Source organism: Taeniopygia guttata, chromosome 6, assembly GCF_048771995.1.
Source record: "Taeniopygia guttata chromosome 6, bTaeGut7.mat, whole genome shotgun sequence".
In the NCBI taxonomy this organism is placed as follows: Eukaryota; Metazoa; Chordata; class Aves; order Passeriformes; family Estrildidae; genus Taeniopygia; species Taeniopygia guttata.
In genome coordinates, this window is record NC_133031.1 from 14,297,097 (window position 1) to 14,317,307 (window position 20,211).

A 20,211-nucleotide genomic window follows, 5' to 3' on the forward strand; every position below is an offset into this window, starting at 1 on the left:
GATAATTTGCTATAATTGTGATATTCACATTTATGAGGGTAATCACCAAAGCTTTTGCCTTGATCATTTAGAGTCCACTTTAATAATGCTCATTGAAGAAGTACAATCTAAATGTACTTTTTTGTTAATGATAGTTGCTTTTATGTTTGTCTTTTTAATTTTTCCTTGTTTTAAATATAGGTTCTTCAAGTAACTTGCAATACAGAACAGAACGAATTAAGATCCCTTTAACACCAAGATATCCAAGGTCCATGATGGGCTCTGACAGAGGTGAATTATTTAATAAGTAATTGTAGTCATACTGTTTTTAGTGTAACCAAAACAAAGCCCTTGCAGTCGTTAAATCAGGTTGTACCACATCTAAGTAGGACAATTTTATTAAGGTTACAAAATCATCATTTTGCCAGAGAAATATTAAAAAAGAAAAGAAACTTTCTAGTGAAAGTTGTTTTTTCTGATAGTTGACTTGAGTACTGGTACACTGAGTGAAAGTGCAGACAGAAGTAAGAATAAGCATTGCTGTATGTTTTATAGTTGTTATTTCTTCTAGAATGATGCCTTGAAAATTTAAACAGTGAACTGAATTGTATTTTTTTGGTTGTTTCTTTAAGTATATTATTTGCTTACTGTTTTGTCACTGATTGTAAATTATACTTTGAAATGCAGTGAAAATATTTCAGTACTTCACTCAAAATTGCTTAGTGGAAGATGTTTAAAGACAAGCAGTAGTTGGAGTGCTGTAGAATCAGGAGTTTGCTGACAGCAATCAGCAGCTCTTTGCTGCCATCATTGCTCAGATGTTCTGCAGCCTTAATGTATTGTGTGCAGTGCTTTTCCTAACTGGGCAAATACAGTTCTGAAAAATAGCTTTCATTTGTGATTAATAATTTGAGGTTTATTTTCTCTAGCTTTTCAAAAGGAGCAGACTGTGTCAGGGGACTTGTTCTGTAGATTACTTAGGAAGGGTACAACCAGGGTAAAGATGCAATCTAATTCATGTCAAGCTTATTTGAAATTTCAGAGCTTTCCTGTCTCTGTGTAGGATGCATGCTTGACTTCTGTTATCTTTTTCAGGTGTCACATAATAGACCTCCTATGTAAAGGGAAGGGTGGGACATAAATATTTTATTTGAAAACAAACCTACATATTAGATTTTTATTTTACTTCTTTCCTGTCTTTTCCTTTAACATGCTTTTCAGACATGCTCATGGTGTAGTTTGTCTGTAACCTTGTCTCCTGTTGAAAATGGCAGTAGTTGTTGTACACTTAAGAGAGGATGGTTTAACACAGAATCCTTAAGCACAGTAGGTTTGCACTGTCTGAAATGAGTTGCCTGGTCTTCCTAAGCCCCTTACATGACTAATGGACAGTGAGCAGTCAGTCCTCTTTCTTGTCTCAGGTGTGTGTGGTGTCTTTTCACTGTGTCTGGGTAGATATGCCAGCTGTGACATATGCAGGACACTAAAACTCGACTGTTGCCTTTTCCTAGGCTCCTTGTCACACTCAGAATGTAGCAGTCCCAGCTTGATAACTCCTCCCCAGTCACCTCTTAACTTGGAAACGTCTTCCTTCACCAGCAGCCAGTCTCAGAACTCCCTTTCTACATTACCTAGGATTTCCATTAGCCCCGTATCTGTCGGAGAACGTAGAAAAGATAGGTAAGGTCCCCACATTTTTTGTTTTTAATACCAATGTGTCTGAGGAAATTTTGTGCTTTTGTTTATTAGTCTGAAGGAATGTGAACATTTGAATTAAAAAAATGGAGATGCAAAGGTGCATCTTAGGTCCTATAATTGAATGATTTTTAGAAAGTATGTAAAACATCTTTTTGTGGATTTTAAGAATAGGGTGATTTCATAAAGTTTTTGTTTCTTCCGTGTTAGACTAATTGTCACACCAAGTAAGAGCAGTCAAAATTGGAATATACCCTTTCAGCTCAACTACCTCTCATGCTTATTTATGATGGCCTTGTTCTGTACTCTGGAAATCTAAACATACTTAGTTACATAGATGTAACTAACCTAGGTACATCTAGTAACCTAGTAACATGACCTAGCAACATCTGATAGCTAAATACCATGTGCCTTAGCATTGCAGAATATGTGCTCCAACCACTGTGCCTTGTTTCCATATAACCAGATAACATGAAAAATTGAGCACATAACTGTGGAAGAGCAGTACAGATGCAGTGTTACTGCAGACAGCACAGAACATGTACAGATGCAATTTCACTACTCTGATTCATTTGTCTGTATCTGGACCACTGCTAGTAATAGCATTCAGTATATGTGTAGGTGATTGCAGAATTGGAATCTAACATGATATCTTTCTTAAAAGCATGTGCTTTGTGTTTAATGACCTTATATTTGTAATGAATATTTCAAAGATACATTGCTTATAGTATCAGTCTTGGACATCTGTTTTCATTTTATCATGATCTGGCTAGACTGAATATATGAAAAGGCTCACACAAATTCAAAGCATAGACAGCTAGACAAATTTGAATCAGACTTATTTCTGATAAGGCAGCTAAATGCCATTCTGGTAGTGTAAAGGAGCTCTAATGTGGTGAAACAGATTACATTTATGTCGACTTCAAGACCCTTTTGTAATGCTTAATTTATGTAAAAACACTGACCGTAAAAATGTGAATGATAATATTATGAGGATATTCTGTATTTTAACTTTTCTGGTGGTAATAAAAAGTTGTTCATAAAATGTTACATGGAACTTTTGTCTTGTTTGAAGAATTTATGACCAAGTTGTAGAAGTTATAGAATGTCTTGTATACAAAGAACAGTGTTATTTGAAAGGAAATGTAAAGAGGTTTTTGTAAATTTACATTCTTACTCCAGTGTGACGCTTGTACTATGTGTACTCAACTTCTGTTCTCGTGTAAATGTTCCTCCGATTGTCACTTGCAAATTCTGAGTCTTTTCTCTTTCACATGACTAATGATGTGAGTGTTCAGCTGAACAAGCTGGAGTTTTGGCAGTCTGTATCTTTGCGTCTTTGAGCACAAGATACGTGTTCTGATCTCTGGGAAATAACAATTTTTGTTAATGTTGATCATATTATTGAAGTACATCCAGGTTCCAGCCCCATCGCTCTTGCTCTGTGCTTATGTATAAACCATAGTCTGAATTGATTTTCTTGAGAGTATAATTCTAAGGTCTGGTGGTGGGTTTTAAAAAAAACCAAACTATTAAATCAATTCTCAGTTTAGGAAAGTAGGTACTTAATCTGTCCTAAGAAATGTTTAAATTCTGGGGGGTTATAAGCTTTTTGTTTCACACAAAATACAAGTAATTCAATTGCTCTTTCCCCAAATAAAATTAATAATTACATAGATTAAAAAATTCAATGTCTCTATTTGTACTGTTGATTTTAATTTAAATGAAAATTAAAAGATCTCATCAATAAGGACTTTTTTTCCTCTACTCCATGTCTAGTGATTCCTGCAGGCAGTCTGAATATTATAGAGAAGTGCTTCACTTGATTTTGATAAAACTGCTTATCAAATAAAACACCTTTTTAATATTATCCTTCTTTTTTACTTTATTAGTGCTATGCTATACAGGCCTAGTTATCTGTCATTCTGTTCTTACTAGAATTCTCAGATATGTTTGTATATGTTTGATACCTTCTTACTCCAATCTGAAACAAATTAAAAATAGGTGTGGTAGATGAAAAAACAAAAAAGTACAATAAACAAAGCTCCGAAAGATGTAGTTGTAGTTTTTAATGCAGAAATAGACCTTCGTAAATTTTGTGACAAGAAGAAACTTCCTATAATATTGCTTACACGCTTCTGAGTGGAAAAAATAATCTGTTTTCTGCAAGTCATCAGAATTTAGGTAATTTAGGTTACATGCAAAAAATGTGAGCATCAGTAATGAGTTCACTACATGGGTAACAATTGCTCTACCTTTACCTCTAATGGTAATGTAAGAGGTCCGAGTTCCAGACTTGCATTCATGTCAGCTGCCAACAGTTTTTATCTCATATGCATTAATAAGATGGCAAACTATTACACCTCTGCTGCAGAAGGCTACCAAAAAGATCCCTTCAAAGACTGGCAATATGCACAGCACAATGTCCCCTTCCCTTTGTCCCCAGCCCCAAATCCTACTTTTCCCCAAAATAACCTTCCTCAGCCTTGATCACTTTAGTGGTAGTGAGTGAAGTCCAGTTAACTCTTCTGGTCTCTGAAAAGCACAATAAAATAGTTTAGCAATTGGCACAATTTAGAGAACATCTATATGGCATAATGAAATGCTAGGAAAGAAAGCATTCAAATTGATGCATGTCAAATGCAGTATAGTGGTATTAAAATAAAAAATACTCCACTCCTGGTGCCCAAGTTGTTTTACTTACACTGAGTTCAACTCTTAATGCCTGGTGAAGCCTCTTGCTGTATAGACATTTTTAAGTTCATAATGGTGAAAACCAGGACTTTTTAGAAGGCTACTGTTGGTTTATGCACATCATGAATGGACTAGCCTCATTTGTACAGGTGGATACATCCCAAATATGGGGGTAGGAAAGGGGAATGTATCAGGTGTTCTTTTGTATAAGCCTTTTTCTTGTTATACTTACTAGTGTCTTATTACCGTTTGTCTTGTTCTAAGTGTTCTTGTCTTCTCAAATCTTCTGCATCTTTCAGATATCTGTTCCGTAATAGGTCTTTTCTGAGAATCCCTGTGGCTCCTAGGCCTAGGTTCTCATCACTAAGGAGTTTGAGGTTGGCCTGATCTAAGGTTGTCCTTCTCGAGCAGTATTGCGCACTTTGTGCTTTTTTTACGTTTGGATAATTGCCCTGAGGAGAATTTGCATGGTAATTGTAATGCTACCATGCAAACTGCTGTCTTAATGGCTTGAGTTTGCAACTGCTTAATTTTCATTACTAATTTGTGTTTCCCAGCATACAAATATGAAGTATTGTATTTGTGCTTTGTTTCCTTTGGTTTACCAGCTTACTATTCATTATGTTTATTTTCACTGGCAATGAAGGCTCCCAGCATTTGTATTTGTAATATACCCTTCTGGAATATGGTTTGACAATGATATATTATATACAATGGTTTGATTACTTTCATATAATACGCATCTGGAAGCTTCTTTCCTGTCAACTTCATGACCATTCTATTTATTATTCATATTTACCATCATTTTTGGAGCAGTCATGTACCTGGTGTACATTTACTTCTGCCACTGTTCATTGCATGATGTTAAAGGAATGCATTTAAGACCATTGACAATTAGTGGGGCTTTTTAAGTAACTGTTTAAAGCTATTTTTTTATTACAGTTCAGAATGGCATAAATATTGCATGTCATTTTGGTATTGTGGTGGTTGAAATGCAATTTTTTCCAACTCAGTTTTAAATTTCTCTTTAAAAGGCCCTACATGGAAGAGCCACGCCATGTTAAAGTGCAGAAGGGTTCTGAGCCACTCGGGATTTCCATTGTGAGCGGAGAAAATGGTGGAATATTTGTTTCTAAAGTAACAGGTGGGAGCATTGCCCATCAAGCTGGCCTTGAATATGGTGATCAGTTACTGGAGGTAATTGTTTGCTTCCTATTGCTAAGGTTTAATAAATCAGTTTGTATGACAGCAGCCATAACTGCCTTGTGCACTGTGAGATGTAGCAAAGGGTAGACTCTATTGTAATAGTCCATAATTGTGATTGTTGTGACATTTTCAAGCTTTATTATAAAAGTAATGTCTTTTGATAGTGTATCTGCATCTTGTCTTAAAATTTAATTATATTTATATAAGCTAGTTAGTTTCAGTACTTAAAACAAAATAGTCCCAATCCCATACTCTGCCTTGTAAGGGGAGTACATTTTCAAGCAGCTGGCTTTTACCAAGTTTCATGCTGTTGTTGCTGTGCCATATTCTTAGCTAAGATACCTGTTTAAAAAATTACATATGTAGGCTCAATAATGTTTCTGCCTACTGTGTTAGATAAACACATGGATAGCATTTTGTAAAGTAGAGAGCTGCTTTGTAAGTGTAATATCATGTTAAAGCACCTTCTGTTGCACAGTGTGTTTCTGATACTAAAAGAGACCCGGATAGATCTGAATTTAAATTCTGAATTTACTCATATTGATCTGAACCAACTTTTATTTAATCAGTGATATCAAATTATAGCACATCTCAGAATATGTATGTCTTTTAACAGTGAAAATATTGTTAAACTTCTTGTCAGGTTACAAAATACTTGAAAATTATGATGATCCCTTCCAAGGAGTAAACCCTAGAAATCACTCTATAGCAACATTTTCATTCTCCTGTTTTCTCCAGTGGGAATAAGTGAGCATTTAGATATTACACTAATTAGAAAACAATGAGTTTGCTGGTTTCCATTTGAAAAGCTGACATTCTGGTTTGTGCAATTTTTCCATAGTTTAATGGAATAAATTTGAGAAATGCTACAGAGCAACAGGCTCGACTAATCATTGGGCAGCAGTGTGACACCATCACTATTCTGGCTCAGTATAACCCACACATGTATCAGCTTGGCAATCACTCACGGTCAAGGTAAGGCTGGCTAGACCTGGAAAATGACAGCTACCCTGTACACACAATTAATTAGCTAGCAGCTAACTTCTATATGCTTAATATTTTGCAAATGTGAGCACATGTGTGCTAATAAGTGTGATTGCTTTGAAAAATAATGTAGGAATGCATGTTTGTCAAAAGAAGAATGCTTGATGCATCTAAATATATTTTCTTTTCTGTTTGGGCTTAATCCCTAAATATACTAAAATAAAATCCAAGGTGACTTCTTCCTAAGGTTATGAAATTTTAATACTTCAAGTATTTTTTACTTTTTTTTTTTTTTCCAAAATTGACATTTCCAATATTAATTAGAGAAGGCATATGACCAGGTGAAATTACCCGTCCTATTTTGATGCACGATCACACTTCAAAACAGAGCTTTGCCTTTCCTATAGAGTTTCACTGAACATATGTTTTTTGGCATGCCCATTTGAATTATAGGGTTTGGATTTTATCTCCCTTACTCTTAAACTCACTTACAGCCAAATTAAAAATTTTAAGTGGAAAATATTTGTCATTAACCCACCAGTCTTTTGTTGTGGTTTTTTCCCCTGTTGTAGTTCTCGCTTAGAACCTGTGAGCAATCATTCCACCCCTCAAGGCAGCGGAGCTGCAACGCCTGACAATCATTCCGTAATCGACACTGTGAGCGAGCAGGATGAAGGGACAATGACACCCCCATCCAAACAAACCACTCCAACTACAAGTCCCCGGAATTCCTTAAGGTAGAGAGTGAAGCTTTTATCTTAAAGGAAAGGAAATGGTCAGGGTATTAAATAAGGAAGTGTACTTCTGTGAATGCTGTGTCTGGTTGAAATAAGTCAGCACATTAGTTAAATGGACCCCAGGATAGAAATGTACATGTTTTCAGACTGCTTCTGAAACATGAGATCTGCAAGGTGTGAAGAAAGTTTTCTGCAAGATTGGTTTAGTTGCAAAGGTGATGTTTGTCATTTAAGACTCTGTCTGTAGGTGACCTATTCTGAATAATATTTATATAAATATATATTCTTCAGATGGCAAGTTGATTTTATGCATGGCAAGTTTTTCAGTTCTAGTACATGTGTTATTTCTTTCTGTCAAAAGGGGCCCTGTGGACACAAACAAAAGGACCCCTGAACCTAGAATTGTTGTTGTTAAAAAATCCCAAGTTGATCTTGGGATCCAGATATGTGGTGGAAACCTGTATGGAATATTTGTCTCAGATGTAGATGATGACAGCCCAGCAAAAGGACCTGATGGACTAGTCTTGGGTGACATGATACTTGAGGTAAGCAGTTCAGCAATGTCTGCAGTGTACTGACTAATGGCTGGGATGGTGCAGAGAGGGAGGTGCCAAGTGCTGTGCTGTCCCACAGTGTGGAATGTTCTGTGAGTGCTGAGTTCCTACCACAAAGCCCAGATAAGAATAGTCAGAAAGCCAGCTTGCATTTTGGCTGCAGCACATGAGTAGCTGGATGATATGAACCTGGAGAACTATCACTGTTGATAGCACAAGATGCTTTGAAGTTGGATGAACTCACATATGTCTACCTGTAATTACGAACACCTGCTCCATTCATCTACATGGGAAGATTGAATCCAATTGCTGTATGTAGGAGGAAGGCAAGAATATGAAAGACACTATAAAACAGAGAACAATATTGATCTTGCCACTATGAAATTCTAATGAGAGTTTAGGGAAAACCATGTATTTTGTCTTTGACTCTGCTTTCTGTATCTGAAATGAGAATATTTATCTACTTGTCAAGACTTAAGATGATAAACACATCTTTGTGAGCTTTTCAAATACAAGTAACCATTGACACTCTCCCATTGAACTTCTAGTATCTAGATTTTGCTTTGTAATCATGTTTTACTTCCTTCAGACCACTTGCTATCCCTAAAATATTAATTTTTTTCAGTGAATTTTCTGATTCTCAGCTTACACTTGGTAAACTTTTTCAAGAAGTGCTCTCTCACAGTACCTGTCTGCTGCTTGCACTTGAGATCTTTGTTTTCCACTGTAATGTCTCAGTCTCCCACTAGACATCTTAAGGTGCAAACTGCACTTGAGTTTCAAGTGACAAGACTTATATATAGAACCTGCAAATGACAAAAACAAATTAATTTTGCATGTTTTACAAGCTCACCTACTTCTGTTGCTTGTTAAAATACAATTTCACATCTAAATATTTATTTTTGTGTTTTGCAGTATGGGTCCATTGACATGAGAAATAAAACAGCTGAGGAAGCTTATCTTGAAATGCTGAAGCCTGGAGAAAACATCAAAATAAAGACTCAATACAGAATAGAAGAGTTTAATAAGATAAAAGAGCTTCCTGGAGATGGATTCTACATCAGGTATTTGAGCATGACTGATAATGACAGCATAAGGCTGTTAGGATAATATGCTGGCCATACAGAGAGAGAGAACATAAATTTTGCCATGTTTTCTTAAATTTGAAATTTACTGATTTATCCAGCTATTCCCTGACAGTATAGTATAGAAGTCTTCACTTTCCCCTCGTGTGCTCTTGAGATGTAGAGAATGCCACTAATCTGTTAACTTTTTTCAGGAAAGGTGTTTTTTTTCCCTTGAGTTGATGGAGACCAGTTGCAGAGCCTGTTTATCTTCCTTTCCAGAACACTTTATGACCGTGTGGCAGAGATGGAGCAGGATTTAAGCTTTAAGAAAGATGACATTTTATATGTGGATGACACTCTACCACAGGGAAATTTTGGTTGTTGGATGGCTTGGCAGCTAGATGAGAATGCTCAGAAGCTGGAAAGAGGGCAGATTCCCAGTAAATATATGTAAGTGACCCCAGTTACAGGATTCATCTTTAAAAAGTATTGGTCTTTTCAAGTCTGACTAGTGAGATGTGGTATAAGAGACTTGTTTGCTTCTGTTGTTTCTGACAGATGCTGATTCTTAGATATGTCATTTTAAGGATGGCATATTTTAATATACATTGAATTAAATATACTGCTGTATCAAGTTGGTTTTAATGCTGCTAAATAGTAAACTAGAAATGACAATATCCTGGGGTGCATCAGGCACAGCATCACCAGCTGTGATACTGCCAAGAGTATTAAAAATATAACACTAAATACCAGCCATTTTGTCCATTTTATTCTAGGATGGATCAGGAATTCTACAGGAGACACAGCATGTCCGAGGCTAAAGATGAAAACAGTTCAACTAAGACATTGTCAGCAGCAGCGAGGAGGTCATTCTTCAGAAGAAAGCATAAACATAAGCGAAGTGGTTCCAAAGATGGAAAAGATTTATTGGCTCTAGATACAATCAGTACAGACTCGATTCCTTTCTTGGATGGCAAGTGCCTTTGTTATACTTGGGAGAGCTTTGCCTTTACTTCTCTTTCATTTTTAATCAGGTGTAGCACAACACAACAAATAATGTTACTTTCTAATTGCTCTGAATATAAATGGTGATCATTATCTCTAATAAGAATTTTTTTTAAATATTAAATTACAAACCAGTGCGTTTCAAAATATTTTTGTGATTTCTTCCTGGACCTATTAGCATTACTATTTCATTTGGAGAGGGCAATTCTTTTGGATGCATGGTTTTGATCTTCCTTTCAACTATTTAATTTTGGTCCAGGTCTAGTCTAGACAGAAATCCTGTGCACCACTCAAAATCTTCACTTTTATTTCTTCACTCCTTTAGAAAAATCATGTTGGTTACAATGCTTACTTCCTTGTAAGAGCTCAACAAATCACGCCCAAGATATCAAATATTGTGTATTGTTTAAAATTTTAGGGAAGACTGGGGAAGGTGAGGAGTTCATTTTTTTTTACTTGAACAATAGGTTCAATTAGAAAAATGTCTAGTTTCAGCTGTTAAGTGGAAAAATGTCAATAATGACTGAGCATATTTTGTATTTGTCAAGGGCCCTTTGCCCTCCATTGCAGAGGAGGTCTTATCATATTTCCTATAAGGATGCTTCTGCTTGTTTGAGGAATGCCTGGAAATGTATCCTTTTACAAATAAATGTCTTCTGTGTCTGTAGATTCTGCAAGTTTGGCTTATCAGCGTGTCCAGAAAGTGGATTGTACCTCCCCTAGGCCTGTCCTTATTCTAGGACCTTTACTTGATGCTGTGAAAGACATGCTGGTCAAAGAATCCCCTGGAAAATTTTGCAGATGTCCTCTTGGTAAGTGTGCCAATATAGCTAGTTTATTCATGCTTAGAATACATGGTAGTAACATCTGTATAAATTGACAAAATGACAACACAAAGATGGGTAACGCCTCAAGAATCTGAATTTCCAGATACTGTCTTTTTAGCCTTGTTCTGTGCCTAAGGAATAGTAATGAAAGGGGATCTCTTCTATGAACAGAGGTTATGAAAGCTTCCCAGCAAGCCATTGAGCGAGGTGTGAAGGATTGTCTGTTCATCGATTACAAACGGAGGAGTGGACATTTTGATGTGACAACTGTAGCTTCAATAAAAGAGATAACAGAAAAAGTGAGTCAATTTAAATGCTGTAGTTCTTGTACTATTTGCATACTTATGTTGGGGGGTAGAAATTATGTTAGCAGCATCATCCTTTAAGACATTCTGATAACTGCTGCTAAATAAAATAAAACTTGCCTTACTTTTGCATGTGACTATTTAAAATGTGCTCACCTTTGTAGAAACGAGAAATGTTTGTATTCTTTTACAGTATTACTAAATAAAGTTAGAAATCATTTTCTTCCATCCTCTATCCCCTCCAAAAAAGGATTTAATTTTTTTACCTATTCCATGTAATGTAGTCATATAGAATGTAAACATCATCATAATCCTGGAGACAGATGTTAACTGAAGTGTGTTAATTGCTTACAGTTTTCAATCAAACCACTTGGAAAGTCCTATTAACACTTGTGTTTGCTCATGATTTCTGAAATAGAAAATTAATAGGAATATTTAAACTTTGAAAAAGTGTAATGCATATATTTCAATTTGAGTTTTCATTCCATAAATTCTTCAAATACTTTTTTTTTTCTATCAATGCATGCTTTTGGTACTATGAATGCAATTTCTTGCAGTTTTTCATCTTTTGTCTTTTGTTATTAATTCTTTTGGGTACAAATTGTTCAGTAGTCCCAAAATGCTATATGTATGGCAGAACTTTGTTGGGTTGCTATGATTTAAGTAGGGGAAGAAATGGGGGATTTGCATGTGTGCTTGTGCTCTTTAACTGAATGAGTGTTTTGCATTTACATTTGATCTTAGGATTGTCATTGTCTGCTTGACATCGCTCCTCATGCCATCGAACGGCTCCACAGTGTTCATATCTACCCTATTGTAATTTTTATTCGCTACAAAAATGCTAAACAAATCAAGTAAGTCTGTGAGGGGTATAGTTCAGGGATGTTTATTCTACCTTAAAGTAATCTAAGTTTACCTTTATTGTTTATTTCATCCTAGTCATCTTATATCTCTTAGGACAGCCACTGGGCTTGGCTCAGTTGGTCAGAGCCTGGTGCTAATAACACCAAGGTTGTGGTTCTATCCCTGTATGGGCTGCTCATGGAAGAGCTGGGCTCAGTGATCCTTCTGGGTCCCTTCCAACTCAGAGCATTCTCTGATTCTGTAAAAAAGGGAAAATAGTCCTTATAAAACCCACTGTGAGGTATATGGTCTTAGCTTTATTTGGATTGCATGACAATTAAGTGAATCTTTCAAAGAAATCCGTGTAGACCAAACTGAATGTCCACTAGGAGAATCTTTCCTGCTAACCTTTGTGGTACATTGTAAGACTGATACGGATGGATCCATTGACATGCTGGCCATGACCAAGAGCTGTTCTTCATCTTCTTAGAAGGGCCAAGGGTATGGATGCAGTGCCAATTGATTCATAGCCTCAGCTTTCCCACCTTCATTCTCCAGTAAATGAAGCAAGGGAAGTCCCCTTTTGCCACACAGTGCATATACTGTGGTCTTCTCAGGCTGTGTTCTTTCACTGATTGTGACATTCCTATTTGAATATAGCCAGGAACAGAACACAGGACGTGCAAATGCCAGTCCCTCCCCTGATGTTTGAAAAAGCCTTCACATATTTTGATAGATTGATTTGGCAAGAAGGGAAATAATCTCCCAACATGAATATTAAGAAACACTTTTGCTAAGAGATCTTATACTTGTGCTATCTTTGTTTCTAAAGTTGAAGACTTCTTATATTCTTGATCTGTAGGTAAATTTGACTACTATCTATTTAATAAAGAAGATAAGTATCACTACTTTAAAGTAGAAACAGCACATAGAGCAATGATGTATATTTCATTACCACTGTAGGATTGTGTGCTTAAATGGTAAATGGAACTGGTATGTCTTGACCCCCTTTGGAAGTGAAATGGTGACCACTACAGCTGTTTCCTTTTTTTGGAAAGGGACAATGGTCAAACTAGTCAAGCAAGGATTTCTGGCAGTCATCAGTATGAGTTGCAGTGGCACATTTTGTCTGCCTGTTGTGTGCACTAAAAGTTTGTCCAAACATCCTTTTCAATATAGCACAAGCTCTATTGGCATTCTCTGAAATGCACCACAGCAATGATAGGTTGGTTTAGTAATTCTATTTTTAAATAATTATTTTGGCATTTGTATTTCTCTGGGTTTTTTTTCATATTTTATTTTAAAGAGCTTGTATAATAGAAAAAGAGGCATCTCAAAAATGTGTCATAGATATGATAACATGGAAATACTGTATCTGCTTGATGCTTGATAATTCACAAGCCCTTAGAAGAGTGATACTTGTGCCCAGCTTCTGTAAGGAGTACTGGTATGTGTATGAGATGATGATCCAATTCATATGAACTGGAAAAAATTATATTCTTTCTTCATCCACTGCCTTCCAGGCTCTGAAACTTTAAAGCAATACCATCTTGGTCTGAGAGCGAATAAATTCATTAGCGCTGAAATGATCCTGATGACTCTGCTGATACTGCTGAAACACAGTAGATGGCACTCTGGGCCTAGGAGTCTGCTTGCATGTGAATTAGCTTTTTGTATTCACCCAACTAGAGGCACTCTTTTCAAGTCCATTAAAAATTTATTCTTATACAAGATGTTTCTTTTATTTTTCTCTTTTGTTTGTGGTTTTTTTTTTTTTCCAGAGAGCAAAAAGACCCAATCTTCCTGAGGGACAAAGTTACACAAAAGCATTCCAAAGAACAATTTGAGACAGCTCAAAAAATAGAACAGGAGTATAGCAAGTACTTTACAGGTTAGTATTCAATCAAACTTTCAGTGGGAACACAGTGGTAATTTAATCCATTTGCATTTTAATCCAAAAGATTAATGTCCTTTCAATGAACACTTTGGTTTTTTCATTCTGCCTTCCCTTTTGACAATCTCATGTTCTATTATATTATTTTACCAGGAGAGGAAATATCAAGATAGGAACTCCTTTGTTCTGAATATTATAATCTTATGATCTAAAGAGGTTCTGAAAAGGTTTTATTACTAGCCAGTAGTATAGAAAGTATGGTCAAGACTTGATGATTTGACGTAGTGTTGTCGGTTTTATACCATATAAGGAGTTAGAAGGGTTTTCTAAATTGTAAAAATCAAACAAAACAACAGAACCCCCTGGTAATTTAAACTAACAAATGATGGTTGCCAAAGGTCCGTTCCAGCCTCAGCCCTTCTGTAATTCTGTGTGATTTGGATTTGTGAGACATGCTTTAAATGTTTCAACAATGGAAAAAAAATTGTCCAAGGTTTCTTGAGCATGCATTGAAATTTGGAATAATTAAATTCAACTTTAGAAGCCTTTTTAACTTCATAAAATTATGAAATTAATCTTGGATTGTAGTATTTTTACTAGAGAAAAAAAAATTGTTCGGAGATAGTCTCTGTTCATTTCAGAGTATATTTCCATGGGGTTCCACATACCTAGAATTTTATCCCCCCCTCTTTTGAATGTATCGATGTTCATGACAACAACATTTAAATAGAAGAACAAGCACCCTAACTAGCCAAAACCTAACTTTTCATCCCCTGAACAGTGGGATTCTTACAGAAATATTTTGAGGCATAACTGCCAAGTGCAGAGAGACAAAGAGGTGTGTTTAGTTTGGAGCTCCCTCAGTGCATCCAGAGATAAGTCATGTGTTCCCAACAAAATGTTATATAATAGCCATACAAATGTTTTTTACATGGTGCATACTAAACCTACAGAGAACCTGACATACACATGGCCAAATTGCATCACCACATGTTATCTTCTGCTTCATGTTTAGTCATTTGTGGCATTTTAGTTTGACCCTGATAGTGGAAGGGCCACTCAGTCTGAGAGTCTTAAGTGTATCTTCTTATATGCCCTGTGGGAAGGGCCTCCTTCTGTTGTTGCCAGCGTGCAGCAGACTCCAGCTGTCATCAACACTTCCAGGTGCTGGTAGAGAGGGTTGGTGTTCAAATTGCATTGACATTGCTTGTTGAAGTTATAATACTGTACATGAAATAAGCCTGTAGATAGATATAGGTATGAAGTATGTTGTACTTGTTAGGTTAGTCATGGAGCTGTAGGTCACGCTCTGTCTTTAACTGCTAAGTGCTCTTTAACTACTTCATGGGCTTCAATTTTTGACTAATGACTTTCAAGTTGGCTTTGTTTCCTCTACCAAGTTGTGAACACAGTGTGTAATCTGAATCATTTCTTGCCTGCCATTTGTCACTTTTCATAGACCTTTTCAGTTACTGTGTTCTGTATCCCAAGTCACCTGACATCATTAACTGTGATATATATTGTAGAGCCAAATATTATATATTTGTGACATCATATTTTCTCTTTCCAAAAAGAAAAATAATGCCTTAAGCTGTGTAAGACTTTCCATACTTTTTCAGCATTAGTAATAGCTGTAGCCAGAGGCTTTGCTGGCTGACACATTTCTCAAGTCATGAAGTTCCTCTGTTTTTAAGTATTGAAGACAATATGTTCTCCTCTCATGTGGCAGTTGTGGCATTTTACCTTTTATGTTTAGCAAGGGTAGAATAAAAGGTGTTCATTTGTCTTGTGAATTGATTTTCAGGGAGTTGCTTGCTGGTGTTTTGTTCCTTGAATGCAGTTGATGATAAGAATTGGAGTAGTAACCACTGCTGTTTTATTTAGCTTAGCAATCTGTGAGCTGCTCATAATTTACTTCTAATATTTGTAAATAGTGTCTAGTTGCTACAGCTATAGTCTCTATGTATATTACCCCATAAATATAAAACTCTTAACACCACATGTTGAACAGAGAAGGTTTATTATAGCAGGTTCTGACCATCTTTAGACTTAAACTTTGCCACCTGATGCCTCTGAAAATAGTAAGTGGAGGCCACTTACAAAACAGTTGTCTTAGCTGATCATAGCCATCAGTTCCTTGACTTCCCTGGATTGTTTTAGGAGCTTGCAGAAGGAACTGTGTATTGAATGCTTGACCTCTTTGCTCTGTTTATTTTTTTAAAAATAGAGACATGCATCTGTCAGATACCGAGTTGAGTTGCTTAATTCTGATCTGTTGATAAACACTTGGCAGATAAATGCAGAAGACTGTTCTTGGTAATTACTCTTGACTGTTCCAGTCTCATTTGTATGTGGGGTTTCTTCTTCTCCAGGCATTGTCCAGGGAGGAGCCCTTTCAAGCATTTGCACTCAGATTATGACAACTGTCGACCAAGAGCAAAACAAGGTCCTGTGGATCCCAGCTGGCCCACTGTAGATTTCTTTTGCTGTGAAACTACTTTCCAGATGTAAATAACCAACTAACTTTCTATCCAACGGACTCAGTTCATTTCTGTCTTCATAAAGATATCCATAAGTTATTTCTGTTTCATGAAGGGGAATGATAACACTGAACACACAAGGACCTGACGAGGCATGTGGGAAGGGGTGGATCATCACTTCACTGAGCTTGTCTCTTACATCGTGCCTGTACACATGACAGGCTGTCACAAGGGTTGTGACCTGTGTGTACTTGTCCATGAGTAACGAATTTAACAATGCTGCAAAACCCTGTAGAATGACACGTTTACAAAAACCTTTTCAAAGTATTTGGTTCTTGCTGTTTACTTGAATGTCTTTTTGTTTTGTTGTTTTTTTAATTCTGTGTCCTTTCACTCAATGAGGTTACTCTCCAAACTGGAGTGAAATTTCGGAGAATGAGCGGGCAGAGTATGCGCAATGTGACTCTTAGTTACAGTTTTGACCATTTCTAAGCACACTGTTGACTTGACAACCAGGTAATAACGTGGGATTGAATCGGTACGTCTTGGGAGGAAGCTCAAGAGGAAGTACACTCCTACACAGGGCAGACCACTGTTTGTATCCTGTCAATGCTTGTCTGTCAAAGATATCGTGTCTTGTTTTATGCATGAAGCTAATATTTAAACATCATAATGTATCTAAGCAATCCAAGTTTTATCATGTGTTGACAAATAATAATTTTTGGTTGTTGGGCCTGGATTAAGTACAGGTGGGTTAGAGTCATAAACTAGGCCTAGCATGCTGTGTTCTGTCACTTTTAGATACTGTAAATATGGAAAGCTTATGTTGGTGCAATTTTGCAGGGTAATTCTCAAGCTTTGTACTTCAGTGTGTAGCATTCACATAGACTGTTTTTATTTAAGAGCAGACACAGTTTTAGGGCTTTGATTAAAAGCCTTTAGAAAGGTACTAAATTGTTAGTGTTTTCACTGTCAAAAAATAAGTGATCATTTAGTTTTGGTTGCAATACTTATTTACATGTTGTACCAAACTCTATTATATTGGTTCCCTTTTTGGTTTTTTTGCACTTCTGACTGTGTTCCTAGCACAGGTTTTGTACCTGTTTCTTCTGTCTCTTGTGCCATGTTTTCTGGGTACTGTATTTTAATTGTTTTTAAAATATTATTTGAGTAGACCTGCTTCTCAGTTACTGTTTCTAACATTTCATTATGTAGGGTTTCTAGTTTTACACTACAGGCTGTAATTTTGCTTCTGTTTGCAGCTTTTATAATTTAAAAAAAGGGATTCTTCTTGCACAGTTCTTCAAGAAAGATCTGGTCCTAAACCTAAATTCTGTTTTACAGTTGCTATTTTATAGTTCAAAATACTTTTTATAGTATTTATATAGTTATACACTATATACAGTATTCTGAACTATAAAATAATCTAAAATATATATAGTATTTTATATAGTATTATACCATACTATTATAATACTGTATATATAAGTTAATAAATATGAAACTGAATGGATGATTTAGTAGTTGAAGTACTTCTCATGGTGAGGGACAGAAGTTTTTTTTTTATCTCAATTTTTTGTTTTGTTTGTTTTTTAAAGTTTGAGATCAGACTCCAGTGGTACAACTGAAACAGACAGGTACTGTTCTGACATGGATTTTTCTGTACTAAATGAAAATGTCACTTTGTATCAAAAAAAAAAGTTAAAGAAACTGATTACTAAATAAAGGTCAATTTCTGTAACTTCACTTGTGTGTAACGGGTGCACAGAGCTCTTCTTAACTCTGTTCAGTTAAGTTCTCATATAAGGTTTGGATTTCTGACTAAAATTGTCATATCCACCTGATAGTTTCAAATACCCACCTTGAGAATAAGTTTGTTTTGTGTTTTTGCCTCTCCTTGGATGTATAAATACCAGAGATATTCACAACCTGTAGGACACAAGAAGTTAATGTTGTTTTGTGTTAATATTTTTCGTGTTCTGGCCCATTGGTGTTAAGGATTTCAAATGGAAATGCAGTTGTTTGGGTAGAGGCTTGAACTGAAGAATTAGTCTGTCACTGATATTTTCAAGGGAGTGTCACTGGAGAAAAGTGAGAATATTAGTTCAAAGGCACATTGTAGAATGTTCTCAGTTTTTACCCTTCAGACAGTCCAGCGTCTTTTGTTCACTGAGTTATCCAAAAGCCTAGGGAAGATAATTATTTTGTACTGACTTTCTGCTTTATCAGTTTCTTTATTCTCAGATACCAGATAGTCAGCTTCAGCATGAACTCAGTTTCTGGATGGACAGGTCTTGTAATCTGCATAACTAGTAAGAGCCTTTAGTCATAAGGACTTGCACCTTACCTTCTCTTGAAAAAACACACGATGGTAACAGCATCTAATAGGGGATGAATAAAATCAGAATAGGCAGTTTCTGGCAGGTAGGTAACAGCCATACATTGCGTATCTTCTGATCACAGCAAAGTAGAACTGAAGTCATGATTGAACACTAGGAAGAGATGCTTTTAGCTCAGATCAGGTGTTTCCTGATACTCAATTTTCTTTTATAATATTACATGCCATATATAGAGTTAGCCCTTGTTCTGGAAAGAGTAATTCTGTCCAGGTGTTTAAACAAAGAATGTAGTTACGTGAGTATTGTAAAAAGAGTTTTGAAATAGTAACGTTCAAAACAAAAAGTCTGAAAATTTCACCCTTACGCTTGTAAGCCACAGTTAAGCATATGTGGCTGCAGGTAGAGTTAAAGAGAAATAAAAATCTTTGAACTTTATTTTTCCACAGCTAAACGGACATAAAATGGCTGAAGATACTACAGCCCGTAGATATGATTTGTTGTTAATATGCTGACAAACATCTACTTGTTTTCAAACCTTTACCTTCTGTTCACATTGACCTGAATTGCAGGGCTAGTGTTTGAGTGATCCAAAATTACCTTGTGACAGCTGCCAACCTCTCTGCCTCAGACAAGGCTTCTTTTGCAGTGCCTGAAAGTTGGAGGCCATAATCTAATCCTTTGTTGTGAATGCAAACATTGCCTTAAGCAGTCTTGAACAGCTCTCCTGGGTCTGTCTCTGATGGATGTATTCGTGGTTAAAATACAATCTTGTAATCTTTTCTAGACTTATGTTTAAGGCTCCATGTAATTTCTTCAATTCTGTGCCTACACTTCACATAGACAACTTCAGTTAAAATAGACTGACATTGGAAAAATATGCACTGGCTTGGAAACTAAAGAGAATATTATGAAAAATACAGATACCAAATAGAGCAGACTTTAGTCTTATGCAACATCTAGTGAAGGTTCCAGAACTGCAACAGAAGCTGAGCAGCAGAAAAAAGGTGTTTGGCCTCCTGTAAATTTTCTTAGGCTGTTGTGCCTCGTGAGTGTGAGAGCTTCTTACTCACTTGATTGTTTTTTTTTCCAATGTGAACTGTGTCATTTTGCTTAGAAAGTGGCTGAAAAAGTACATTTTCTATAACATCTGGTAGTAAACTTTTTAGTTATTGAATTTGTCATTTCTCTTTGAATACAAAGATGTTTTTATGAACACTACACAAATGATGTGAGCATGAATCCACAAACCAGGTGAACAGGGGATCATGTTACTGAAGTGTGAGAATACCAGTTTCATCTGGGGTTGTTCAGCTCTGTTTTAACAAACAATTCCTTACAACCTCTTGTAAGAGTAGTTGTTTTTTGCAGTGTCTATAATTTTAGATGAGGACTGGAACTTTATATTTAGACAACTTCACCAGTTTGTCTACACAGATCCTTTTCTTGAGGCAAACTGTGGATAAACTGTGGTTAACTGTGGAAGCATACTATGACTAAAGAAATTTAAAACATTTTCCGTTCTGCAGTTATCTTGCAGACGGTCAGTGTGAAAGATATTTTGGATTATTTAATTTTTTTAAAAATATTTAATCTTATTACTTA

General features: G+C 36.1%; 1 protein-coding gene across 5 annotated transcripts in view; it reads left to right on the forward strand.

Annotated features, from left to right (window-relative positions):
- The window catches only part of DLG5 (discs large MAGUK scaffold protein 5), a 95,307-nt gene extending 77,291 nt beyond the window's left edge, over window positions 1–18,016 (forward strand). For 2 of the 5 annotated variants that reach the window (XM_012574518.5, XM_012574520.5), the window contains exons 20-33: window positions 181–270; window positions 1,491–1,659; window positions 5,403–5,565; window positions 6,416–6,549; window positions 7,131–7,295; window positions 7,657–7,840; window positions 8,765–8,913; window positions 9,196–9,366; window positions 9,693–9,889; window positions 10,590–10,733; window positions 10,920–11,047; window positions 11,798–11,907; window positions 13,678–13,787; window positions 16,163–16,597. In XM_012574518.5, coding sequence (XP_012429972.5) covers window positions 181–270; window positions 1,491–1,659; window positions 5,403–5,565; window positions 6,416–6,549; window positions 7,131–7,295; window positions 7,657–7,840; window positions 8,765–8,913; window positions 9,196–9,366; window positions 9,693–9,889; window positions 10,590–10,733; window positions 10,920–11,047; window positions 11,798–11,907; window positions 13,678–13,787; window positions 16,163–16,266 — 2,018 coding nt within the window. In that variant the 3' untranslated portion in view covers window positions 16,267–16,597. Of the gene's footprint in view, window positions 1–180; window positions 271–1,490; window positions 1,660–4,667; window positions 4,746–5,402; window positions 5,566–6,415; window positions 6,550–7,130; window positions 7,296–7,656; window positions 7,841–8,764; window positions 8,914–9,195; window positions 9,367–9,692; window positions 9,890–10,589; window positions 10,734–10,919; window positions 11,048–11,797; window positions 11,908–13,677; window positions 13,788–16,162 lie in introns of all 5 variants that reach the window. The other 3 variants (XM_030275921.4, XM_012574517.5, XM_030275922.4) reach the window with 3 other exon arrangements.
- The last annotated feature ends 2,195 nt before the right edge of the window (window positions 18,017–20,211 follow it).